A 24257-nucleotide genomic window follows, 5' to 3' on the forward strand; every position below is an offset into this window, starting at 1 on the left:
GTCGCCGCCAATGGACCCATCCGTAATCCAGCTGCAGTTACCGGCGGGTAATGGGTATAGAATTAGATTCATGAAGGTAATATCCGTCCTCCACTCAGCAATTGCCTGACAAAGAAGTTGCTGGGCTGTGTGGCAGTGGTTCAGGTGATTTGTCAGCTGTAGCTCCTTTGAATACCGAGCACTTTGGAGTTTCCCGAACAATCGAGCACTTGGGCGGGTTTGTACAGCCTTGCGCCTTGTGGCCTTCGCCTTCACATTGCCAATTACAAAGCTTGCCCCAGTTAAGACCTTTACAGTCCCATGACTTGTGTCCCGGTTCAAGACACTGTATACCGACCTTATTATATTTATTAGCTGAATCAAGGCCACCTGTGTTTCTGTCGGGTCTTTCCGTTACCGAACTGCAGTGGTAGCTACCTGCATTTCTTACTGTTGCCGTAGCATAGTGCTGTAACAAGCACTTCCTCGTCCTTGCGTCCTTTATCTCTTCCAGGTTTTTGACCTTCAAAGTCCCTTTCTTTGACACCCTCTCCAAGGACTTCTTCCGCCTGACACTTGTAGGCGGCACCCTTGCAGGTTTTGTCGGACTTGAACTCGAGTCGAGGATAATTTCGCCGGTACAAGTGCGCCAAATACTGCGTACGCCGGCTCCAAGATCACGAGCTTAGTGTCGGTCCTCATCATTCTTCAAGAACTCCAAGTAATTAAACACGTCCGCATTGATAACGAACACGTCATCCTTTTCTCACTTGGCACCTGTCCTCCTACCATTCCTTGCCTCGAAGCTCCTATTCCTTTATATTCTGCTTTTTCTTTTTCTTCCTCTCCATTGCCGTAGTTACCATGAGTTGGCTTACGAAGTCTTAACAAGGTCTGCTTGAGATCCGTACTGATGTTCAACTTCGAGGTCAATGATGGAGTCAAACTACTGCGCAGCCAGCTCTAAGGCAAAAAGTCAATATCTAACGAGTGGAAAAAAGGTCCATCACGCTAGAGCCCGGCATTTACGCGGTAAGGGACAAGCACTATAAAGAGTTCCCAGGTGCCCTAGAGGCACCATTAACAATTGAACATCTTTTTCGCCCCCTCGATTATTCATTCCTCGGGTCGTTTAACACCTTGAACTGAAGTTAGCCTGTTTGATGGACTCTTGTCATCGAAATAGGTGATCCGTAGTGCTAAGTTGACAGACATTATGGCAAAAATGTCACCCTTGTCTCCCTTATTCACAACTGCCTCTACTTGTCCTCTTCATCTTCTTTCACCTGTCCACTAGGGTTTAAGGGGTTTCTTCTCTCTGATACCTTCAGTTCCACCCTACCCAGCATTCTAGGGCGCCTGAATGAGGCCCGACTCATAGGCTTCATTCCCTTTTTGCTTCAGTGTTACCAATCCACTGGCACGGTGTGTCTGGGAGAAGAAATTTATTACAAAAAAATAGGCATCGCTAATTTTTACGTTACGTGAAAGTTGACGCTTCTAGCTTTCACTCAAGCCCAACATCGAAATATTCCATCGGGGGAACTTTTTCATACAAAAATTGGGTATGTTTGTTGAGTAGAAATAGGGATTAATTTGGAACCGTTCATTTTGTATGGGGAAAAACAGTATTCTGAAAAAGTTGTTCGAGATCCCTCGGTGGATTTTTTTGAGGGACCGCGCAAATGAAAGCTGAAAGCCTCTATTTTTGAATAGCGAAAAATTTGACGATGCCTATTTTTTTGTTATAAACCATTCCCATACACACGCCGTGCTGGCCTTGCGAGTGCCACTTGGTAACTTCTCTCCCAACGGCTGTCTCGCACGCTTCTGTAACTGCTTCGAGAAACCAGTCCCGTCAAGCATCAAGGGAAGTCTTGCGAATGCAAAAAACCCCAATCTGGGTCGACTTCGGTACCTTCAGCTTCACGGGCTCTTCAGTTGTCACTGTTACCTAGATTTTATCACATGCTTGGCCGCTAACTTCGAATTCTGGGTTTTCAAAAAAAACAATGCTTGAGGTCACACGCACTTCACTCATGTAACCAGAGCACTCCTGGAGTACATAGGGCCAACGTTAAAGATCTCCACCTTTAACTAAACTATTCCAGAAGTTTCCATCTTGGTCGGTCTGAGCCCAGGTCCAATTCCTATCTACTTCCTTTATGTCGGAGAAGTAGTCTACATCCTTGCCTGACACGTCAGCGACTACCCGAATGGGGTCGAACACGCCCCACAGATGTTTGTGGGTCAGACGATCCATAACTTTCTCGTAGTCGATGAATACCAAATAGAGGGACTCTTGGAAATCGTTGACCTGCTCCAGGATGATACGGAGCATATGATCTACACATGATCTTCCGGCACGAAATCTTGGGCGCTGCCGCCCGAGAGTTGCGTCTATTTTCTCTTGCATTCGATTTAGAATAGCTATGCACAGAACGTTGATACACACAGTTGTCGCAAACAGTAAGATCCCCCTTCTTGGGAACCTTCACTAAGACGCATTGCATCCAGTCGACCGGGATATTACAGTTGATGCAACATTTCGCGGATAGCATGGGCTTAGCTTTATGCATCTCTGATGATATGCGATCCACCCCGAGAGCCTAGTTGGACTACATGTTTTGGATGGCTGTTTCGATCTCATGCAGTGATGGTACTCCAAAACTGACACGGGTGATGCGCCGTATTGCGTTGCGTTGCGTGGTAACGGAGTAATTCGTAGATTGCATACTGAAAGTTGTCATGTTTAAGGCTTTAATACTCTTATTCCAGTTACTTATGGAAAGCTATTTGGGAGGGAACAGCTATCCAACCAGAAGTCTAAGTAGAAAATACATGAAAACTTTCATTGCCGGCCACGCCCATCTTCTCCGTTACGAGGATAGGAAAGGAAATGATGATATGACACCTACTTAATAAAAGGCCAGCGACTCACCGGCACCCTCATAAGTGTCAAGGAGTTGGATATATGGAAAGGGATGATTTTGGATTCACTATAAGCAAGTGATGCGACAAGATTTTATGTATGTATGTGTAATTGAGTAGATCGTGTAGATATGCTGCTGTAAGTATGAATGTCTTTTGTATATCAAACAACAGTCGTTGGGAGTGACTTAGCTAAGAGATTAATTGTCACTCCTTGGGCCTTTTTACTCCAGGGATGGGGCACAGTCATTTTCACTGTGTCCTGGCTAAAAAGCCTTGGCTTAAGCGCCATTGATCGCTCTCTGAAACGAAAAGAAACATAATTTGGCCAACCGGAACTGACCTGCCTATAGCGTTGCGTCTTCTATGTTACGAGAAGGGGATGGGATAAAGGGGAAAGGATTATATCTATTTATCGAGAGGCCAGCGACTCACCGACGCCCCCGTAAATAGTAAGGAGTTGGGAGTTTGATTAGGAAATACAGGGTGTTCAATAAGTTCGGATACACCATATAACTTTAATTAATTTCATATCTGTAATTCAGATTTTCAAAGTAAATGTATTTATTGAAAGGTCATATAACACTGATTAAATATAGCATATGGTTTTGAATAAAGTTTTTTTCTACTTTTTTTTATAAGCCTTAGATGTATCTAAAGTTTGTTAGCTCCGGCACGCTGGAATAATTTTCGATAAGTTGCTCAAGCTACAGAAGTCTAAAACGTTGACTTTTGAGCTTACATCTCACTATACTATATTAAAATAACTAAATTAATAGACAAAACCTTTACACTGCTATTTCAGTGATGATATGGTGATAAATTTGCAAGTTTAGTCAAAATGTGCTTAAATCTATGAAAAAGGCATAAAAACATTATATAAAGCCAATTTTGGTTAAAATTTCCAACAATAGGGATATAATCAAGTTTTGGAAAAGATAACTATGGATTAAACTGAGATATAACGCAGCCTTGCTTTTTGACAAAACAAAAATCATTAAACCAGGTACAGCGGCAATTTTAGAAATTTTAAAGATCAAAATAAAATGAGTCCGTATTTCACCCAATCTGAATCTTATAGATTATTTCGTATGGCCATAGTTGCTACCACTAATGCTGAGGACAACAACCTAATTTGATTCAACTTAACACCATTACTCAATAACAGCTAGACGAAATACCAATGACAGACGTGCGTGCCGGCCAAAAGGAACTTGAGACACATTTGCAATTATTACGAAAGGATTAAGGACAGTTTATTTCAAAACATATACTGTATTTGATCAGTATTATGTGAGCTTTCAATTAATACATTCACTTTGCAAAACTGAATTACAGATGGGAAATAAATTCAATTTTACTGTGTATCCGAACTTATCGAACACCGTGTAGTTTAATGTTTAACACTGCTTATACCAACAGGGTTTTTGTAACGTAAAGTACCGACAGGCAGAAAAACGTGGAACTAATTATTTTGCACATCCATATCTCAGCAGTTAGTGAACCAAATTTCAATCTTTTTGCGTTAACGGAATCCTACACTATCCTAGAGAGATGTAGTGAAAACCGATTGGAATTTCATGCAGCTTCCGGGGAGAACCAGGCGAAAACATTAGTTCCACATTTTTAACTTCTTCCGGTTCCGTTTTGTTCCCAGATCGGTTGTGAGTACCATGTCTTTGTAGCGAGTTCTTTCGGAACCTCGACAAGATAGCAACATTCTGTCTTCGGAAAAGTTGTTCAGAACCACAACCACTTCCTGGTGATGGATTTCATAGTTCCGAATTTCCCCACCACGTGGCGCTAGTGTACATAGTGACTTCCGGTACGACTTTGGTGGGATATAGCACGAGATTGAAGCCAGATAGGAAGGTACGATCTCCGGCAAAGTTGTTCAGGACTACGAGTACTTCCAGGTCATAAAGAGCATAGTTCAGAATTTCACCACCACGTGGCGCTAGTGTACATAGTGACTTCCGGTACGACTTTGGTGGGATATAGCACGAGATTGAAGCCAGATAGGAAGATGCGATCTTCGGCAAAGTTGTTCAGGACTACGAGTACTTCCAGGTCATGAAGAGCGTAGTTCAGAATATCACCACCACGTGGCGCTAGTGTACATAGCTACTTCCGGTATGAGTTTGGAGGGATATAGCACGAGATTGAAGCCAGATAGGGAGGTACGATCTTCGCCAAAGTTGTTCAGGACTACAAGTCCTTCCAGATCATGAGGAGCATACTTCGGAATTTCACCACTACGTGACGCTAGTGTGCGTAGCTACTTCCGATATGACTTTGGAGGGATATAGCACGAGATTGAAGTCAGATAGGAAGGTCTTCGGCAAAGTTGTTTAGGACTACGAGTACTTCCAGATCATGAAGAGCATAGCTCAGAATATCACCACCACGTGGCGCTAGTGTACATAGTGACTTCCGGTACGACTTTGGTGGGATATAGCACGAGATTGAAGCCAGATAGGGAGGTACGATCTTCGGCAAAGTTGTTCAGGACTACGAGTACTTCCAGGTCATGAAGAGCATAGTTCCAAATTTCACCACTACGTGGCGCTAGTGTACATACATAGCTACTTCCGGTATGAGTTTGGAGGGATATAGCACGAGATTGAAGCCAGATAGGAAGGTACCATCTTCGACAAAGTTGTTCAGAACTACGAGTACTTCCAGGTCATGAAGAGCATAGTTCGGAATTTCACCACCACGTGGCGCTAGTGTACATAGTGACTTCCGGTACGATTTTGGTGGGATATAGCACGAGATTGAAGCCGGATAGGAAGGTACAATCTTCGACAAAGTTGTTCAGGACTACGAGTACTTCCAGTTCATGAAGAACATAGTTCCAAATTTCACCACCACGTAGCGCTAGTGTACATAGCTAGTTCCGGTATGACTTTGGTGGGATATAGCACGAGATTGAAGCCAGATAGAAAGATGCGATCTTCGGCAAAGTTGTTCAGGACTACGAGTACTTCCAGGTTATGAAGAACATAGTTCAGAATTTCAGCACCATGTGGAGCTATATCATAAGAATGAAGCCAGATAGGAAGGTATGATCTGCGGCAATGTTGTTCGTGACTACGAGTACTTCCAGGTCATGCAGAGCATAGTTCCGAATTCCACCACCACATGACGCTAGTGTACATAGTGACTTCCGATACGTCTTTAGTGAGATGTATCGCAAGATTGAAGCCAGATAGAAAGGTACGAGTCTAGCTCCCACGTTCAAGGATCAAGGATCATTTCAGGAACACTTGGAGAGTATTCTCCAAGAATATCTACAGAAATACTTTCCGCGAATGTCTAAGGCGTTTCTCTAAGAGATTCAGTTCTAGTAGAATAAAGGTTTCAGTTTAATTATTGCAAAAGCTTTGATGTCATGGATTCTTGTTTTCGTGAAAAATGTAAACTTCAGAAAGATATTCTCATAATGATGATTCACATAAGTTTTAGCAAAGATATTCAAATAAATTTCTGGCTCCAACTTCATATTTATTATCCAGAATAATATATTAATCCCATGACCATCCGCAAATAAAGGGGTACATGTGATCAACTGCGCCACCGACTCGGGCACTCTGGAGATGAATTTCCGAATAAATCACTGCATAAATTTCTGAAGGAATCTTTCGAGGACTTCGCGGACGAATTCTAGCAAAAAAAATACGTAGCAATCCCTGCAAAACATATTTCGAAAGCATCACTAAAAACTTTCTTAAATACTCAATTGGGGAGTTTCATAATGATTCTTCGAAAGAATCACTAAAATTTATCGTAAATGAATCGCAGAAAGAAGCTCCAGAGTTATTTGAAATGAAATCGCTAAAGTTTTTAAGTTCCGGAGGAATTTCTGAAGAAATCCTTGGGGAAAGAAAGCGCTAGAGGATGGGTTCATGAATGAAAATACAAAGGGGCATCTAGAGGAAATCCAGAATCCCTGTAGAAAATATTAAAGGTATGCCTGGATGAATTTTTGAAGATATCTCTGGAAAATCTCCTGAATCCCTGAAAAGATTTGAAAAACAACACTCAAGGATCCCAAATGGAATTATCCAGATGATTTCCCCAAAGAAATTTTGGAAACAATCCAGAAAGAGCCGCTATAGGAATTTCCAAAAAAAAGCACTAGAGGAATCCCGATAAAATCCCTGGAAGAATTTGGCAAATAAATCGCAAGAGCATGGATATTCGAAGGAATCTTTGGAGGCATTTCCAAAGCAATCTCTAAAAATCCCAAAGATTTTTTGGTGAAATTTTGAAGAATTTTTCGAATATCTGGAACAATCTTTGTATGAATTATTGAACTATTTATTGAATAATTCCAGGAAGAATATTTCAAGAAATTCCAGAAGCAATTCCTTTACTGGAAAAAATTCAGCTGGAACCTCTGGAGGGATATCTGAAGGGTGTCCTTGGAAATTTTAGTAATAACGACTGCATAAATTCCTTTGGGAATTCCACGAATGAATATTCACAGGAATCCTTGGAGGAGGAATTTCTTGAAAAATATTATGAGGAATTCCTGGAGGAATACTTTGAAAAATATCCTGGAATTCCTGGAGACATAATGAATAGGTGGGTTAATTCCAGAAGGAATCACTGGAGAAATGCTTGAATAAATTTCTGAAGAAATTCCAGCAGGAATCTGTGGAACAAAAATCCCTAATAAAATTCTCAAATGCATCATTGAAAAAAAAAAATACCAGGAATTCCTTGTCGGATTTCCTTCAGGAATTCTCATACAAATAGCTAGATAAATTGTCAGAACAATCCTTCGATTGAGTCAGAGAAGTCCCAATCTGGCATAAATTTATCTTGCATAGCTCTTAAAAATCGTGTCTGAAATTCTTTGTACATTATCACAACGTGGTGGTGAAATTCCAAACCCGGTAGTGCTCGTAGTTCTGAACAATTTTGTCTTCCTATCAGACTTGAAGATCGTGCAATACCTCATCATTCGTACCTGAGGTTAGTATGTACACTTGCGCCACGTGGTGGTGACGTTCGGAACTGGAAGTGCTTGTAGTCCTGAACAACTTTTCCGAAGATCGTACCTTCCTGACGGGCTTCAATCTCATGCTATATCCCACCAAAGTCGTACCGGAGGTAAATATGTACACTAGCGTCTGAGGTGGTGGAATTTGGAACTATGCTCTTCATGACCTGGAAGTACTCGTAGTCCTGAACAACTTTGCCGAAGATCGCACCTTCCTACCTGGCTTCGATCTCGTGACATATTTATTTCTCTAAAGATATACTATCTGGCTTCTATCTCATGCTATATCCTAACAAAATCGTACCGAAAGTAGCTATGTACACTAGCGCCACGTGGTGGTGAAATTCGAAAATATGCTCTTCATGACATAGAAGTACTCGTAGTCCTGAACACCTTTCCTGAAGATCGGTCCTTTATGTCTGGCTTCAATCTTGTGATATATCTCACCAAAGTCGTACCGGAGGTAAACATGTAACAAGTTCTTCGTCACCTGGAAGTAATCATAGTTCTGAACAACTTTGCCGAAGATCGTACTTTCCTATCAGGCTTCAACCTCGGGCTATATCCCATCAAAGTCGTACCGCAAGTCACTATGTACACTAGCGCCACGTGGTGGTGAAATTCGAAACTATGCTCTTCATGGCCTAGAAGTACTCGTAGTCCTGAACAACTTTGCCGAAGATAGCACCTTCCTATCTGGCTTCGATTTCGTGCTATATCCCACCAAAGTCGTACCGGAAGTAGCTGTGTACACTAGCCAACTTTGCCAAAGATCGTACCTTCCTATCTGGCTTCAATCTTGTGCTATATCTCACAAAAGTTGTACCGGAAGTCACTACGTACACTAGCGCCACGTGGTGGTGCAATTCCGAAACATGTTCTTCATCACCTAGAAGTAATCACAGTTCTGAACATTTTTGCCGAAGATCGCACCTTCCTGTCTGGCTTCAATCTCGTGCTATATCCTACCAAAGTTGTACCGGAAGTCATTATGTACACTAGCGCCACGTGGTGGTGAAATTCTTAGCTATATTCTTTATGACCTGGAAGTACTGGTAGTCCTGAGCAACTTTGCCGAAGATCGTACCACCCTATCTGGCTTCAATCTCGTGCTATATCCCCCAAACTCATACCGGAAGTAGCTATGTACACTAGCGCCAAGTAGTGGTGAAATTCCGAACTATGCTCCTCATGACCTGGAAGTACTCGTAATCCTGAACAATTTTGCCGAAGATCGTACCTCACTATCTGGCTTCAATCTGGTGCTATATCCCACCAAAGTCGTACCGGAAGTCACTATGCACACTAGCGCCACGTGGTGGGGAAATTCTAAACTATGCCCTCCATGACCTGGAAGTACTCGTAATTCTGAACAACTTTGCCGAAGATCGCATCTTCCTATCTGGCTTCAATCTCGTGCTATATCCTTCCAAACTCATACCGGAAGTAGCTATGTACACTAGCGCCACGTGGTGGTGAAATTTGGAACTATGCTCTTCATGACCTGGAAGTACTCGTAATCCTGAACAATTTTGCCGAAGATCGTACCTCCCTATCTGGTTTCAATCTCGTGCTATATCCCTCCAAACTCATTCCGGAAGTAGCTACAGTCGACCCTCCATGAGTCGATGTTCCTTGACTCGATATCGACTCATGGAGGTAAATTTTTCCATACTGCATTTTTTTTCTGGGTTACTATGATGGTCCCTTCAAAAAGCTACCCAAAGGAATTTTGTTCCACTTCTCGATATTTCCTTGAGTCGATGGTCCCTTCAATATCGACTCATGGAGGTTTTACTGTATGTACACTAGCGCCACGTAGTGGTGAAATTTGGAACTATGCTCTTCATGACCTGGAAGTACTCGTAGTCCTGAACAACTTTGCCGAAGATCGTACCTCCCTATCTGGCGTCAATCTCGTGCTATATCCCACCCCAAACTTATTCCGGAAGTAGCTATGTACAATAGCGCCACGTGGTGGTGATATTCCGAACTATGGTCTTCATGACCTGGAAGTACTCGTAGTTCTGAACAACTTTGACGAAGATCGTACCTCCCTATCTGGCTTCAATCTCGTGCTATATCCCACCAAAGTCGTACCGGAAGTCACTATGTACACTAGCGCCACGTGGTGGGGAAATTCGGAACTATAAAATCCATCCCCAGGAAGTGGTTGTTGTTCTGAACATCTTTGCCGAAGACAGAATGTTGCTATCTTGTCGAGGTTCCGAAAGAACTCGCTACAAAGACATGGTACTCACAACCGATCTGGGAACAAAACGGAACCGGAAGAAGTTAAAAATGTGGAACTAATGTTTTCGCCTGGTTCTCACCGGAAGCTGCATGAAATTCCAATCGGTTTTCACTACACCTCTCTAGGATAGTGTAGGATTCCGTTAACGCAAAAAGATTGAAATTTGGTTCACTAACTGCTGAGATATGGATGTGCAAAAAAACAGTTCCACGTTTTTTTGCCTGTCGGTACTTAGCGTGTTAATATATGTAATACAACAGGAAAATTGTAATACAATTTTCATTCTAATAATGTATGGAATGAAAATTTGTATCTGAATCAGAAAGATCTCACCAGTTAAATTTTTGCTCGTACTGCTCCGTTTAAGTCATTGCTGCAGCCGTACCAACGCCTAAAAACGGTTGTCTCTGGAACGGTCGGTGTCCACATGTAACCCATTGCTGATGTTCTCTTTCCGCCGTTCTCCTATTGCACACAGTTCATCCCAAGACCAGAGAAGTTGTTATAGAGATGCGCGAAGAGGATTTAGGTTATGTTTATTAACATCGCGCCCAATAACAATCAATTTTTGCGGTGAACAAAATTATATTTTCGCGTGCGTGTTAGTTTGATCTGCCCATAAAGATGTCAAGCATACAAGTGACGTCATGCTTTGCACTAACACACTTTTATGTGCTTTCATGTTGCGCTTTGTTTCCCATGTTTTTCTATTTCCTTGAATTTGCTCGATTGGGACCGCGTTTGACGGTTCAATTGGAACCTTTGGTTTCAGTCATCGCGCATCTCTATAACAACTTCTCTGCCCAAGACCACGAGTCAGCTGCGCACACTTCTTACTTTTCACCATTTCGTCGGCCGAAATCAAAAGCACGCGGAACGAGAAAATGACACGAGTCAAAATTTGAAACACAACCGCCGACACGGGTGATGCGCCGTATTCTAGACGAATCATACATAGATGTTGATGGTTAGCTGGACGCTGAAACTTGGCGAAGATGTTCGAAGTGCTCGAACCAACAGATTAGCTGGTCAGTTGGGCCGGTAAGAAGCTGTCCAGTAGCAGGGATAGGGTGCGACTCAAAACTCTTTGCGTGCCGCACACTCTGCTACGAGACAGCACAACAAACTAGAAGGAGACGAGTACGCGCAATCGGTTGTGTGTTGCTCGTTTGCTTTGCCGCGCGCTGGAGCTCTCCTGTCTCTCACGCTGCACTCTCTCGGTGCTTGTCTCCGTGCTTTTCACTTGGCTTGATACTACGCATGATTGCAAAAATTTCGAATCAAACGACCCATCACTTGTCAACTCTTGACAAGCTTAACAACTTTACCGAAAATACAAACTCTTCAATTAATTTATTAATTGATTTTTTCTGTTTGGAGACAAGCGCAGTCCCAAGCACCGTGCATTACTCCCTACGCCGTAGAGCTAGTGCTGCGATTGTCTCTCGCACAATTATGAAAGCTCTCACTCATACGTCTCTTGTCTCTCGGCAAAACGGGAGACGAGCACTTGCGATTGTGTGAAGGCTCAAATGAGAATCACAAATTGTCCAAAACTGAAAAAGCACTTTTCTCCAGAATGACGAAAAAGCGAGCAAAAAAGCGTGTCCGATTGTCATAATTGACTAAATAAACAATCGGACATTCTTATTTTCTTTGATTTGTTGATCATTTTGAGAAAAAGTGCTTTTTTAGATCTGGAACATTTTCCATTCTCAATTGAGCCTGAAGCACACGCTTTTTTCGCACCGCACGGTGCATGCCGCCAATCCCTGCCAGTAGCCTCCTTTTCTGGCGTCCCCGAATTCATCCTTGCTCCACTAAGGCGTCGTGAGACATAGTATCAACCAGGGAGTCCATCCACGCTTTCTTGTCTCGCCTGCAGCAGCGTTTGACTAAACCGTTGACAGGACTCGTATTTGGCTGCTCTGGTTTTTGTCAGCTCTGTCGCGGTGCTCTATTGCTTCTCTGCGCTCTTCAATCTTCCGCCAGGTTTCATAAGTAATCCACTTTTTTGCTGTGTACGTTGCCACCTTCCGGAATATCTGCTGCTCGAATTCGAGCAACGCGTAGTCAGATCTTGCCGATTAGAAAGCTCATCGCTCGTGTTGAAGTCGCCTGTAAAGATTAGAAAGTTGTCCCCTCGATGGCATGCAACTATAGAAGTTCTCCTAGTCCTTGGTCATGTTCCGTTGTTTTATGCTAAAAGTCGATGCCGTTAAATCAGTTCGAAATTGTTCAATTTTCTTCGAGGATTCAAATTCGATCAACACGCCCAGCTGTTGTACAGTTCCTTGTATAGCAGGAAGGCCTTCATGGTTTTTGTTGGCGACCCTCGCCAATCAAGCTCCGTCCATGACTTCTCCCGGACGGTGTGAATACTAGTAAGGAGTGTAATGGGGTTTTGCTACACGCACTGCTACCTCTTCTGACAGGGAGAATAACCAGGAGGAAACACTGGCGACTTTTTCGTGTACTGTGTAATTCTAGATAAGAGTAAACGAGTGCAAGCTACACTAAAATAAGCCAATACTAGTGACAACATATCTGTACAAAAGTGGCTGTCAAAAATTACAGATGAAGTGCAACTGCCATTACAAATGTTAGCCAAGGTACCAGAGTTAGTTTTGTTCCAGTTTTCGGCTAAAACTGCTGAAATGTTACTCAAACAATTCAGACGGAAAAATCTCCAGGAGTCTCTTCAGTCATTATCCAAGAATTCCTTCGGATTCATCCAGTATTTACACTGGGAGTTTTTCAAACAGTTCGAAATGTTTTTTTTTTGCTAAGATTTGCACTCGGGGCTCCTCTGGAAATACATTTAAGAATTCCAGAAATTCCAGCATGTCTCCAGGAGTTCCGATGGGAGTTCTCCTGGGAGATTCACCAGCCACGATTTTTTTAGTTCCACTGACGATCCTTACAGGTTTCCCTGTATGAGTTCTACAAGGAATTCATAAAAAGTTTCACTAGAAATTGTACCGTTAACTATTACCGAAGTTTCACCGGTGGTTGTGAAAATGTCGTTGGGTATTCTTCTAGAACTTGTAATCTTCCTCAGTGTCAATTATCCACTGAGAAAGATTACAGTAGAAATACGCATATCTGTTGAAAGATAAACATTAGAGGGCGGAATTAAAAGGTACAAAACTGATTACCCTCATTCGAAAAGGGGATTCTGCTTAGAGGGTTCCAAAAATCGGTACAAAGTCTTATAGAAGTTAAATCGAGGACTTCTTCAAAAGTTCCAACTCTTCCGGGCGTTTTTTGGGATTTTTTCCAGCCATTCCTCTCCAAATTCTTCCAAAAGTTCATGCGAAAAATCTTTCGGAAATATTCGAAATTTCTTCCAAAATTTCCTGAAGTTAACTCCATTCTTCTGGAGCAGTTCCACAGCGAGTCAAACCCGCCGTCTCCTTAACCACTAGGCTATCTGGAGGCCCAAGGAATTAAGTAAGGCTCGAAGAAGCTTTCGAAATGAATTCTAAAACCTCTAGAGAGTTTTTCGTGGATCTCCTCGTGGAAATATGTGGGGAAATTACAGGTAGAAAATCATGAAGGAAATTTTTGAAGAACCGCATGAATTTCTGGTGGAATCATTACAGTAATGTTCCGATTTTTTACTCCACTTTTCAAAAATGAGTTTAAACATGATACAAAGTACTATAACCGTACTAGTAAAAAAAAATCGCTCAAATCCGATTTCGATATATTTGTCATCGTGACTTGGGTGGGCCTGGCTAAACTGTATGGACACCCTTATTTCCACTATCGCTTCTCACTCTGGTGGAGTGCAAGCTAACGACGTCAGCTGATTAATGCTGAACACTACTGCTGTGTGTAGTATTTTAAGCGAGATGATAAGCCCTACGGTTACGAATTCCATGTGGGATTATCAGAGAACTCTTCTGTTCTCGTTGAGTATGGTTGTAGTGAAACATGCTGGAATTCATTCATCAATACGACGCAAGGAACGTTGATAGAGTGTACGATGAGTGATTTGTTATTAGTCAGTTAAGTATATCGCGCCGCGTCGTACGGATTGTACCTACTTGTAGTCGTTGGTTTGGTTTATTGAGCAAAATATTAATATCTGATTGATGTTTATTTCTAAAACATGGACAGTCGGTTTAATATTCATGGCGTTGGTAAGTCCAGCGTATTCCTGTCGACAATGTCCACGTAAGTATCTTGAAAACAACTTGTGTGGGCAAACAGTGGAAGAAGCATTCTTAGCAGAACTTAACATAACGTCATAAAAAATAGTTCAAAAATTTCATTTTTGGGATTCATCCATCCAAACAAAAGCATTTCATTGTAACATTATCTCAAAATTGTCTCCATTTATTTCATAAGGCTACGTCACTCATTAGACATTTAAGATTGGCTAGATTTCCTAATATTTCTGTATTGCGTTGTTTAACCTCAGTTTTTAAGGCATGTTGTACATATATTAGCTACAATCATTCTTCTTTCTGTGTGTATCCATTTTGTTCTGCTTAAGCACTACTTTATGTTATGCCTGTATCTCATTACTAACTTTACCTAAATTAAATTACGTTTCGTTGATTTATTTTGTTCGGTTGTTTATTGTTTTCATAGATCTATCCCGTTTCAATAAAAGTGTTACTAATTTCCTCCTTTTTCTTACCACCGAAAACAATAATAACAACAATAGCTGTCACGGAGTACATCCAGAAGCCCCGAATCGAGTTCAACGGACCACCGCACTTCAAAGAAGGCGATACTATTCAGATGACCTGCCTGCTGGACGTGGCCGATACGGTCAAGTTTGACATGAAGTGGAAACTGCCTGGCAAGCGGTTGGCCGTGAATGTAAGTTTTAGAAGGTTTCAAAATGCTTTTATTGTGGGAAATGAATGGTTTGCCAAAGTTTTTATACAAACTTTGGAAAAAAGAAGAACTTAGAAGCGGCCACTTGCAGATTGAAAATTGCGGTAGCACTTAAATATGATGACCTCAATCCATATAACATAACAAAGAAGGGCGCATTTAGAATACGCCAAATTTCACTTATGTCAAATGACCTTTATATCTTCATGCCCAGAGTTTCCTAAAGAAATCTTCAGTGTTCCCTGGTGGATACGTAAGAGGATGCATCCGGATGTCTTGAAAGTATTCTCGAAGAGTCGTTTGGAGAAATTGCTGTGAAATCGCTGTCGATTCGTTGAAGTATCTCTGGTAAAATTCGTACTGGAATCCCTGAAGGCCATGCTTTATCTCTAGAAGAACTCATGGAATATCAAATTTCTAGAGCTTTTATTGAACAAACAACAGCAGTTTCATAGGCAACACGTACTTCTTGAGGTTCATTAACCCGAGGTTGTACCCTCTATGTGTAGATACTTGTGCGTCCATTTTTTTTTCCAAAAACTCATGGGTCCTGGAGCACTCTGCGGGTTCACAGGTCCTACGAGAGATATTCATCCTGTTCTGTTCAGCCTTGACCTAGGTCCAGGTCAGATTCCTATCGACTCTCTTCATTTCTTTTATAAGCTTCATTGCCACGAGCTCATGGGTTTGCCTCTGCTGCCTTGCCGAATTTTAATCCAGCACTTACTTGCAGATCTTGTCTTTGCCCTACTGTAGTATGTGGCCGATCCACATCCGTTTGCGTTATATGTGTTGATACCGGCATCATCGATGGATCTCGGTATTCGAGATCTAGTTTAGAGAACCAAATTATGAACCGCAGAGAACTGTTGATGAAAAGTGGCAGCTCCTGTGTGATATCTGCTGATACGCCTCGCGTTTCACTGGCAACGATTTTCTCTCATACATCATTCAGGAAGCCCACTATCGCTTGTTTGACTTATCTTTAGGCATACTTACTCTTCTACGCTGCCACCTTATCCGTTGTTCGAGTTACAAGTTTTCCGGAATTCTTTTGCAATGATTTATCCCGGAGTTCTCTTCCAAGGAATCTTCTAGGGATCACTACTGAAACTCCTTTCGAAGGTTTCCAATGAATTTATACCTGGGATTCCTAAAGACATTACTCAAGAGATTTATCACCAGGATGGCAACACGAATTCATACTGGAAATCAGAAAATTCTTACAGTGTTCCTCAGTACATTCCGTCAGGAAGTTTTTCTGGAGTTTCCAAAAGAAATGCCTTCCGAGATACCACAACCTTCCGGCGATTCATAAATCAATTTTCTCTGGCGTTCCTCCAGGAGCTCTTTCTGAAATTCCTCCGACAAATCCCTCTGGGATTCCGTTCGAATTTCTTCTGATATTTCTCGTAGTGTTACTTCTGAAATTAGTCCAGGGTTTTTAGGAATTCTTCTTGAAGTTCTTCCTGAGATTACTCCAAGAGTTACTGCTGAGATTCCAGAATAGGAGTTTCTTCTGAGATTCGCCTAGTAATTCCATGTAAGATTTCATCAAGATTTACTTCTGGAATTCTTAAGGAAGGCGTTTCTTTTAGGATTCTCTCATGATTTTTTAGGATACCTTGAAAACTTCTGTCAGGGGCTAGTCTAACAGTTACTTTCCTTCAGCGATTCTTCCAGAAGTTTAAAGTGTGTTCCCTCTAGAAGTCTCTTTTGGAGTTTTTCCAGAAATTCTTTTTGAGATTCCTCCAGAAGTTTCTTCTGGGAGTCTTCCAGGAAATTTCTCTGCAATTATTACAGGAGTTCCTTTTGGAATGTATTCAGGAACCATCTGGCATCCGTCCAATAGTTTCTTCTAACATCCTCACAGGAATTCTATCTGGCATTCTTTCAGAAGTTTTATCTGGTATTCTAACAGAAGCTCCTACTGGGATAACTGCAGAATATACATTTGGGATTTTTCCGTGAGTTACCCTTGGGATTCCACCACGAGTTCATTTTGAGATTCCGTCAAGAATTCTTTCTGATATTCTCCAAGATTTTTTTAGGGGATTCTTCCAGAAGCTTATTTTGAGATTCCCTCAGGTGTTCTATAGTTATTCCAAGGACTCCTTCTGAAATTCCTCAAGGAGTTCAATTTTGAATCACTTGATGAATTGCTTCTCCAGGAGTTTCTTCTGAAATTCCAACAGGAGTTCTTTTGTGATTCTTCAGCAAATTTCTTCTAAAATTCTCACAAGAGCTCCTACGGGGATTCCACCCCAAGATACTACTGGGATTCCTTTCTAGTGTTCCCCTGTGATTTCTACCGAAGACACTTCTGGAATTCCTCTTGAAGTTTATTTTGGGATTCTTCCATGTGAGCCTACTGGGGTTCCTACAGGAGCAGCTTCTGGCATTTATCCACAATACCTCTTTGGAAGAGTTATTTTTAGAATTCATCCATGAGTGCCTTTTGTGATTCCGTCAAAAACTCCCAATGAGATTCTCCAAGGGATTACTTAGGGGAGTCCTCTCTTTATTTCATTGCCGTTCTACCAGGTGCTCCTCCTGAGATTCCTCAAAGAATTCAGTTATGAATTACTTCAAGAAATCCCTCTCTAGCAGATTCTTTTGTGATTCTTTAACAAGTTTCTTTTGCGATTCCTACGGGAGCTACTTCTGGAATTTCTCCACTAGATTCTCCTGGGATTCCTCCTCAAATTTCGTCAGGATTTCCTGCAGCAATAAATTCTGAGATTCCACCAGGATTTCAGCATGAGTTCTTTTCATGATTCTTGTTGAAAATCCTCTGTGATTCCTACCGAAGATACTTCAGGGATTCCTCCAGGAGTTATGGCATGGGTTCCACAATGAGTGGCTTTCGAGATTTTTGGAGGAATTTCTTTGATGATTCATCCAGGAGTTTATTGCGGGATTCCACCAGGTGTTTCTACTGAATTACCTCAAAGTGTTCCTTTTGGGATTCCTCAAGAAATTTCATTTTGGATTCTCATAGAAGTTCTATTGCAATTCTTCCTTGAATTTCTCTGTGATTCTTACAGGATCTCCTACTAGGATTGCACAGCAAGATTCGTCTGGAATTGTTACAAAATTTATTTTCTGGAATTACACCAGGAAGTCCTTCTGTTCTGAGCTTGTCTTACATAGGAGTTCCTTCGCAGGCATCACCAAGACTTGTTCCTCTCTAGAGGTTCCTCTGAGATTTCTCCATATGTTCACCGGGAATTTTTTCAAGAGTCTCCCAGGAGTTCCCCCCGGAATTCTTCCAAGAGTCCTCCAAGAATTTCTCCAGCAGCTGCCGTGGAAATTCCTCGAGGATCTAATTGGGAATTACTCCAGGAGTTGCCCGAGAATTCCGTCAGAAGTTCCCCAAAAATTCCTGACAATTTCTGAAGGAGGAGTTACACGGGAGTTCCTCCACGAATTCCCCAGGACTTTCTCTGGAAATTCCTTCGCGAGGTCCTTCAGGAATTTAACGGGAATTTCTCCAGGAGTTCAACGGGAATATCTCCAAGAGTTCCCCGAGAATTCGTTTGGTACTTCCCCGGGAATTCCTCTAGGACTTCCCCGGTAGGTCCTCCGGGAATTCCCCGGAAGTTTTCTAGAAGATTCCCGGGCATTCCTGCAGGAGTTTCCCACAAATACATTCAGTCCCCCGGAAATTCTTCCAAGAGTTGCCAGGGCATTCTTACAGGATCGGGAAACGGGGATTTCTTCATGAGTTGACCGAGAATTCCTTCAGAAATTTCTCAAAAATTCCCGGCGATTTTTAAAGATGTCCCTAGGAATTCCACCAGGAGTTCCACGAGAATTCCTCGAAGAGTTCCCCAGGAATTCCTCCAGGACTTTCCCGGGAAGTCCTTCAGGATATCTTCGGAATTTCTTCACAAGGTCCCTGGGAACTCCTCCAGGATTTCCCCTGGAATTCCTCCAGGAGTTCCACGAGAATTCCTCCAGGAGTTACACGGGAATTCCTCCATGAGTTCCACAGGGAATTTCTCCTGGAGTTTCCCGGGAATCCCTCCAGGAGTTCCCCGGGAATTCCTCCACGAATTCCCCGGGAATTCCTCTAGGAGTTCCGAGGAAATTCCTCCAGGAGTCCCGCGGAACTTTCTTCAGGAGTTCCTTGTCGATTTCTCCAGGAGTTGTCCGGAAATTCCTCCATGAGTTCACTGGGAATTTCTCCAGACTTAGATCAACGGTTAAATCATTTCGTGATCTTTCTCTGATCATTTCTCGGAAAGTCTACAGGGTTTTAGAAGCAATACGTTGTCAGTTTTGGGCCATGTAGGAACTAGCCTAGTGGTGAACCATCCACTATGATATTCTGACGGGTTCTGATGCCATTGTTATTTTTTATACGATTCAGCTAAACGTCTATTTTCCGTTCCGCAGAACTCCCGAATGACCGTCAGTCGGATATCGGTCATTGCGCACCCGAACCGTACCGACTACCTGCTGGGACGATCAGATCTCACGATCCAAAACGCGCTACCAAGCGATAGCGGCTCCTACCAGTGCGATGTGGCCGACCACAACTCGCACACCAATCACAAATCGGCGAAAGTCACCGTCTTCGACGAGGCGAACATCGATTTCATCGAGCTGTACGAAGAGAACAAGCTGGACTTCATCAACGTTACCAGCCGGCGAGACATCAAAATAGTCATCAGCTACAAGGCCGTCCTCAAGCCGCTGTTCTACTGGACCCGCGACGATAGCCCGGAACCGCTGGAAGTCGGCGAGCGGTACAGTATATCGGAAACCAATGCGAAGAATACGCTTACCATCAAGAAATCCACCATCTTCGATACGGGAACGTACACGCTGCACGCGACGAACGAGAAAACCAACGCGACCTTCTCCATGAAGGTCTACGTTAGGGGTGAGTGACTTCAAGTCCACTTAAGTAATTCAAACCCGATCATAAACCTGACCTGATTTCAGAAAAACCCCTGGTATCGATCAGCCCGATCCACGCCCGACCCGGCGAGAGGGTCACGTTTGTGTGCACGGCCATTGCCTACCCACAGCCAACGATGCGGTTTGCCTTCATCCCTTGCACGGGGAACCCCTGGAAGAACTGCTCGCAGTCGCTGAACAAGGAACATGTCAAGCACTATGTAAGTATAGGGTGTCGGGGTTTTCCGTTGACCTCTTGATTGGATGTTGCTCCGATACAAGAAAGGAAAATCCACTCAAAGCTGGGAACGGTAACGTGAGAGGATGCACTCGCTTATCGATCGCTGATGTCCAAGCGGGAGGTTTTGAACTCCTATCTACTACCTAAATCTCTGTGTGTGTGAGAATCTAACGTCAAGTTTGGTGTGCCTATTTTTGACCTTATTTTTTCGGTTTGGCAATGAAAATTTGTGGTTAGCCAAAGGTCTCGCGGTTAGTTGCTTGGCCCCAAGAGGACGAAATAGTGATGCGTACGGTAAGTTGGGACTATGGCAGGATTTGTTGTTGCAGTCGGTGGTGATATGTCTGTGTGTGTGTCGTTCGCTGAGTTCTGTGTGTCCATCAGGACGGCCGAGGAAGATGCAAGATTCAGATGACTGTTATTCTCTTTTGATTGTTTTACTATAACCAGATGTCTCTATCTCTATGGGGCTGTTCATAAACCACGTAGACCAAAATGTGGTCATCTCAGACCCCCCTCCCCCCTCGTAGATTTTTGTCCATACAAAAATTGTATGGAGCGGAGACTTCGGCCAGACCCCCCCCCTCTCCCCCCAAAAAGTCTACGTGGTTCATGAACGACCCCTATGCACGGGGACGGTGTTGAAGATGATCATCAATATTAACTTATTTTTTCTCGATAAACCTAAATAGCTATTGAGTATCGATGGAGGTTGTATGAATTGACTAAGAATAACACTCCGGACTGCCTGTTTCGGTGGTTAGAGCCCACTAAACAGGTGACCTATGTAAGCATTTCAGGAGCGCTTTAAGGAGTTTTCATGGTCATTTCAGGGAGTTTTTGGAGCCATTTAAAGACGTTCCAAGGGATTTCGGGCAAATTTTGGTTATTAGGGATTTCAAGGGCGTTTGGAGGTTTTAGGAGCATTTCAAGGTATTTCGAGGGCGTTTCAAGGTTGGTTTTTCTGATGGGGTCTCAGGAGTTTTACGGCGTTTAGGGCTTTTTCAAAAAGGTTTCGTAGATTTTAGGAGCGTTTCAGTAGTATGAACCCTCCTTAAACCCCGTGAGACCCTTTTTTAAAGTTTTTATTTCATTTATTTATTTATTGTCGTCAATCACAAATAGACCGCTTGTTACATTTTTTGTATTTTAACCTAAGCTTATTTTGTACTCACACGTGAGACCCGCTGAAACCCTCTGGGTTCCATGAAATGCCACTGTGACCCTTTTATACATTCCTGACCTCTGAAACTCCCTGGGTGGAACCCCCTGAAACCCCATGAGATCCCCTGGAACTACCTGCGACACCTTGAAACGTCCCTGAAACTCCCTGAATTATCCCTGAGACCACGAGGCGCCAACTGAAACACCACGGGTCCTCTGAAACACCACTGAGACCCCATAAAACTCCCCAGAGTCCCATTACATACCCCTGAGACCTATGCAACGTCCCTGAAGCGCTCTTGAGACACACTGGAGCCCTTTAGAACCCCATAAGACCCCTGATACGTCTCTGAGGTCCCCTTAAATGCATCTGTTTGGGCAGTAGAGTCAACTTTTGCGTTTTCTACCTCTCGAGGCACATCTGCATAGCCATTCTAAACATGTCTGGGCGAGTTTCGATGGCCGCCTTAATGGTTACTGTCGGAATACCATCTGGACCCGGTGCCATGTTCACCTTGAATGACCTCTGCTAGGACGGTACGGTGTATTAGTACGGTGAGTTCCTCATTTGTCAACGGGGCATCTTGACTTGGCCGGTTAGGCCACAGTGGACGGGAGCCCATGGTCGTGTTTCGTGGCGTGGGAACAATGTAATGTGTTCATGATCTTCTGCACCATTTAGGGGGAGCGTTACGGGGTTGCCGACGAACCCTTTGTTTTGGTCATGACAAGCAAGTAGGCATCACCTCAGGGATTCATGTTGGTTGCCTAACAGAGATTAGCGAAGCACGTCCGCAAATGAACTTCAATCTCTTTGTTCAGTGTAGTTCTTTTGCATCCTTCTAATAGCTCTTAGGCAGGATACTCGGAGTCCTGCGATTTCTGTACATCACCAATACACTGGTCGGCCCCCACTCCTGGGTAGGGATCGTCTTACCATTGCAGCGTCGAATGTGCGACTCAGGGTCCCGACTAGATCGTCGCATGACAGGTCGGCGACAAAGCCGGAGGTCAGCTATCCGTGATGGGTTTTGACTGTGGCCGTCTTCCTGCGTATTCAACCTTGTACCGAATCGGCGGAAGATCACTGTGTGCGTACCCGTCATCTATCCTCCATTCTGAATTAGTGTTCAGACCCGGACTTCAAAATATTACAACGATGATGAACTCCGCACCGTTCCTACTTTAGATACTATGTCGCTTACGTTCGCGACATCCGCGTTCAGCCTGGCCTTAGATTTGGAAACCCAGCCTCTTGTTTTGGTCAACCGGCTACCTTATTCAACCGCCCAGACGTTGAAGTCTCCACAAATGACCACGGGACTCAATCTCACCAGTACACTGGATAGCAAATCCAGCATATACAAGAACTGGTCTAGCGGCACCTGGACGGCAATTGCATTAGTACACCCCGTTGACCATCGCTTTTGCTAAGCCCTCGTTCGTCATGCAATAGGCATTTCTCTTGAACTGGAAACCGACCAGCTATACAGATCATCGCTACTCTACTTTCACAGTGGTTTAGGTTCAACTTTGTGACCTCCATTATTGTCGGCTGTTTTATCTTCCACGGGCATTCGGGCTCACCTTTCGTATGGCCCCAGTGCGCCGTGCAAATCATGCATTTTGTTGCCGAGTTGCACTCCCTGGCGATGTGGCCCTCTACTCCGCACTTACTGCAGAGTTTACTTCTGTTTACTGTTTACTTCTACCCATGACTTGTGGCTCTAAGCACTTGAAGCACGTCTTCAGCGATCATCTGAGCGCCTGCCGGGCCTTTTCGCAAGCACATCTATCTATCTCGCGCTGTTGGTTAAGATCAACTGCGAGGTTCTTACCTTACCTTACCTTACCGGTTAGACTAAGGCCTGAGTGTCCTCTGCTGTCCATAGGAGTCGTCTCCATTCTACTCGGTCCATGGCTATGTGCCTCCAGTTCCGCACTCTGCGAAGGGTCCGCAAATGGTCCTCCACTTGATCGACCCACCTAGCTCGCTGCGCACCAGGTCTTCTTGTACCGGTCGGATGATTCTCGAGAACCATTTTAATCGGGTTGATATCCGACATCCTGAGCGATGGTTGGTTCTCTCAGCTGATGCAGTTCGTGGTTCATTCGCCTTCTCCAAGTCCCGTCTTCTGCACTACGCCGTAGATGGTACGCAACACCTTCCGTTCGAAAACTCCAAGAACGCGTTGGTCCTCTGCACGTAGAGTCCATGCTTCGTCCCATAGAGGACTACCGGTCTAATCAGCGATTTGTAGATAGTTAACTTTGTGTGACAACGAATTTTGTTCGATCGTAGTGTTCTGCGGAGTCCAAAGTAAGCTCGATTTCCTGCCACAATGCGTCTCTGAATTTCTCTGCTAGTGTCATTGTCGGCGGTCACCAGTGAGCCCAAGTAGACGAATTCTTCAACCGCCTCGATTTCATCACCGTCGATAGAAATTCGGAATTGCGGGCGCGGTGATTCTTCCCTGGAGCCCTTTGCCATCATGTACTTTGTCTTCGACACATTAATGACTAATCCGATTCGCCTGAATTAATTCTTTAGTCGGATATACGTTTCCGCCACCGTCTCATATTTCCGAGCTATAAATATCATTATCATCACCAAGTAGCTGAACGAAATTCGTAAAAATCGTTCCACTCCTTATTGCAATGTTAAACAGAACTCCAATAAGCAATGTTAAACAGCAAGCACGAAAGGCTATAACCTTGCCGTTCCCCTCTGCGAGATTCGAAGGGACTCGAGAGGGTCCGTGATACTCGATCTACGCACATCCTCGATCCATCGTCACCTTGATCAATCGTATCAGTTTATCCGGGAATCCGTATTCGTGCATAATCTACCATAGCTGGTCTCGATCGATTGTATCATACGCCGATTTGAAATCGATGAACAAGTGATGTGTGGG

General features: G+C 43.5%; 1 protein-coding gene across 17 annotated transcripts in view; it reads left to right on the forward strand.

Annotated features, from left to right (window-relative positions):
* Positions 1–24257, forward strand: part of LOC109417728 (vascular endothelial growth factor receptor 1) — a 176812-nt gene that overhangs the window by 146236 nt on the left and 6319 nt on the right. For 12 of the 17 annotated variants that reach the window (XM_062850372.1, XM_062850373.1, XM_062850371.1 and 9 more), the window contains 4 exons: positions 14854–15011; positions 19431–19920; positions 19983–20158; positions 20416–20472. In XM_062850372.1, coding sequence (XP_062706356.1) covers positions 14854–15011; positions 19431–19920; positions 19983–20158; positions 20416–20472 — 881 coding nt within the window. Of the gene's footprint in view, positions 1–13668; positions 14358–14853; positions 15012–19430; positions 19921–19982; positions 20159–20415; positions 20473–24257 lie in introns of those variants that run through there. The other 5 variants (XM_062850376.1, XM_062850379.1, XM_062850380.1 and 2 more) reach the window with 3 other exon arrangements.

Source organism: Aedes albopictus, chromosome 2 (assembly GCF_035046485.1).
Source record: "Aedes albopictus strain Foshan chromosome 2, AalbF5, whole genome shotgun sequence".
Classification (NCBI taxonomy): Eukaryota; Metazoa; Arthropoda; class Insecta; order Diptera; family Culicidae; genus Aedes; species Aedes albopictus.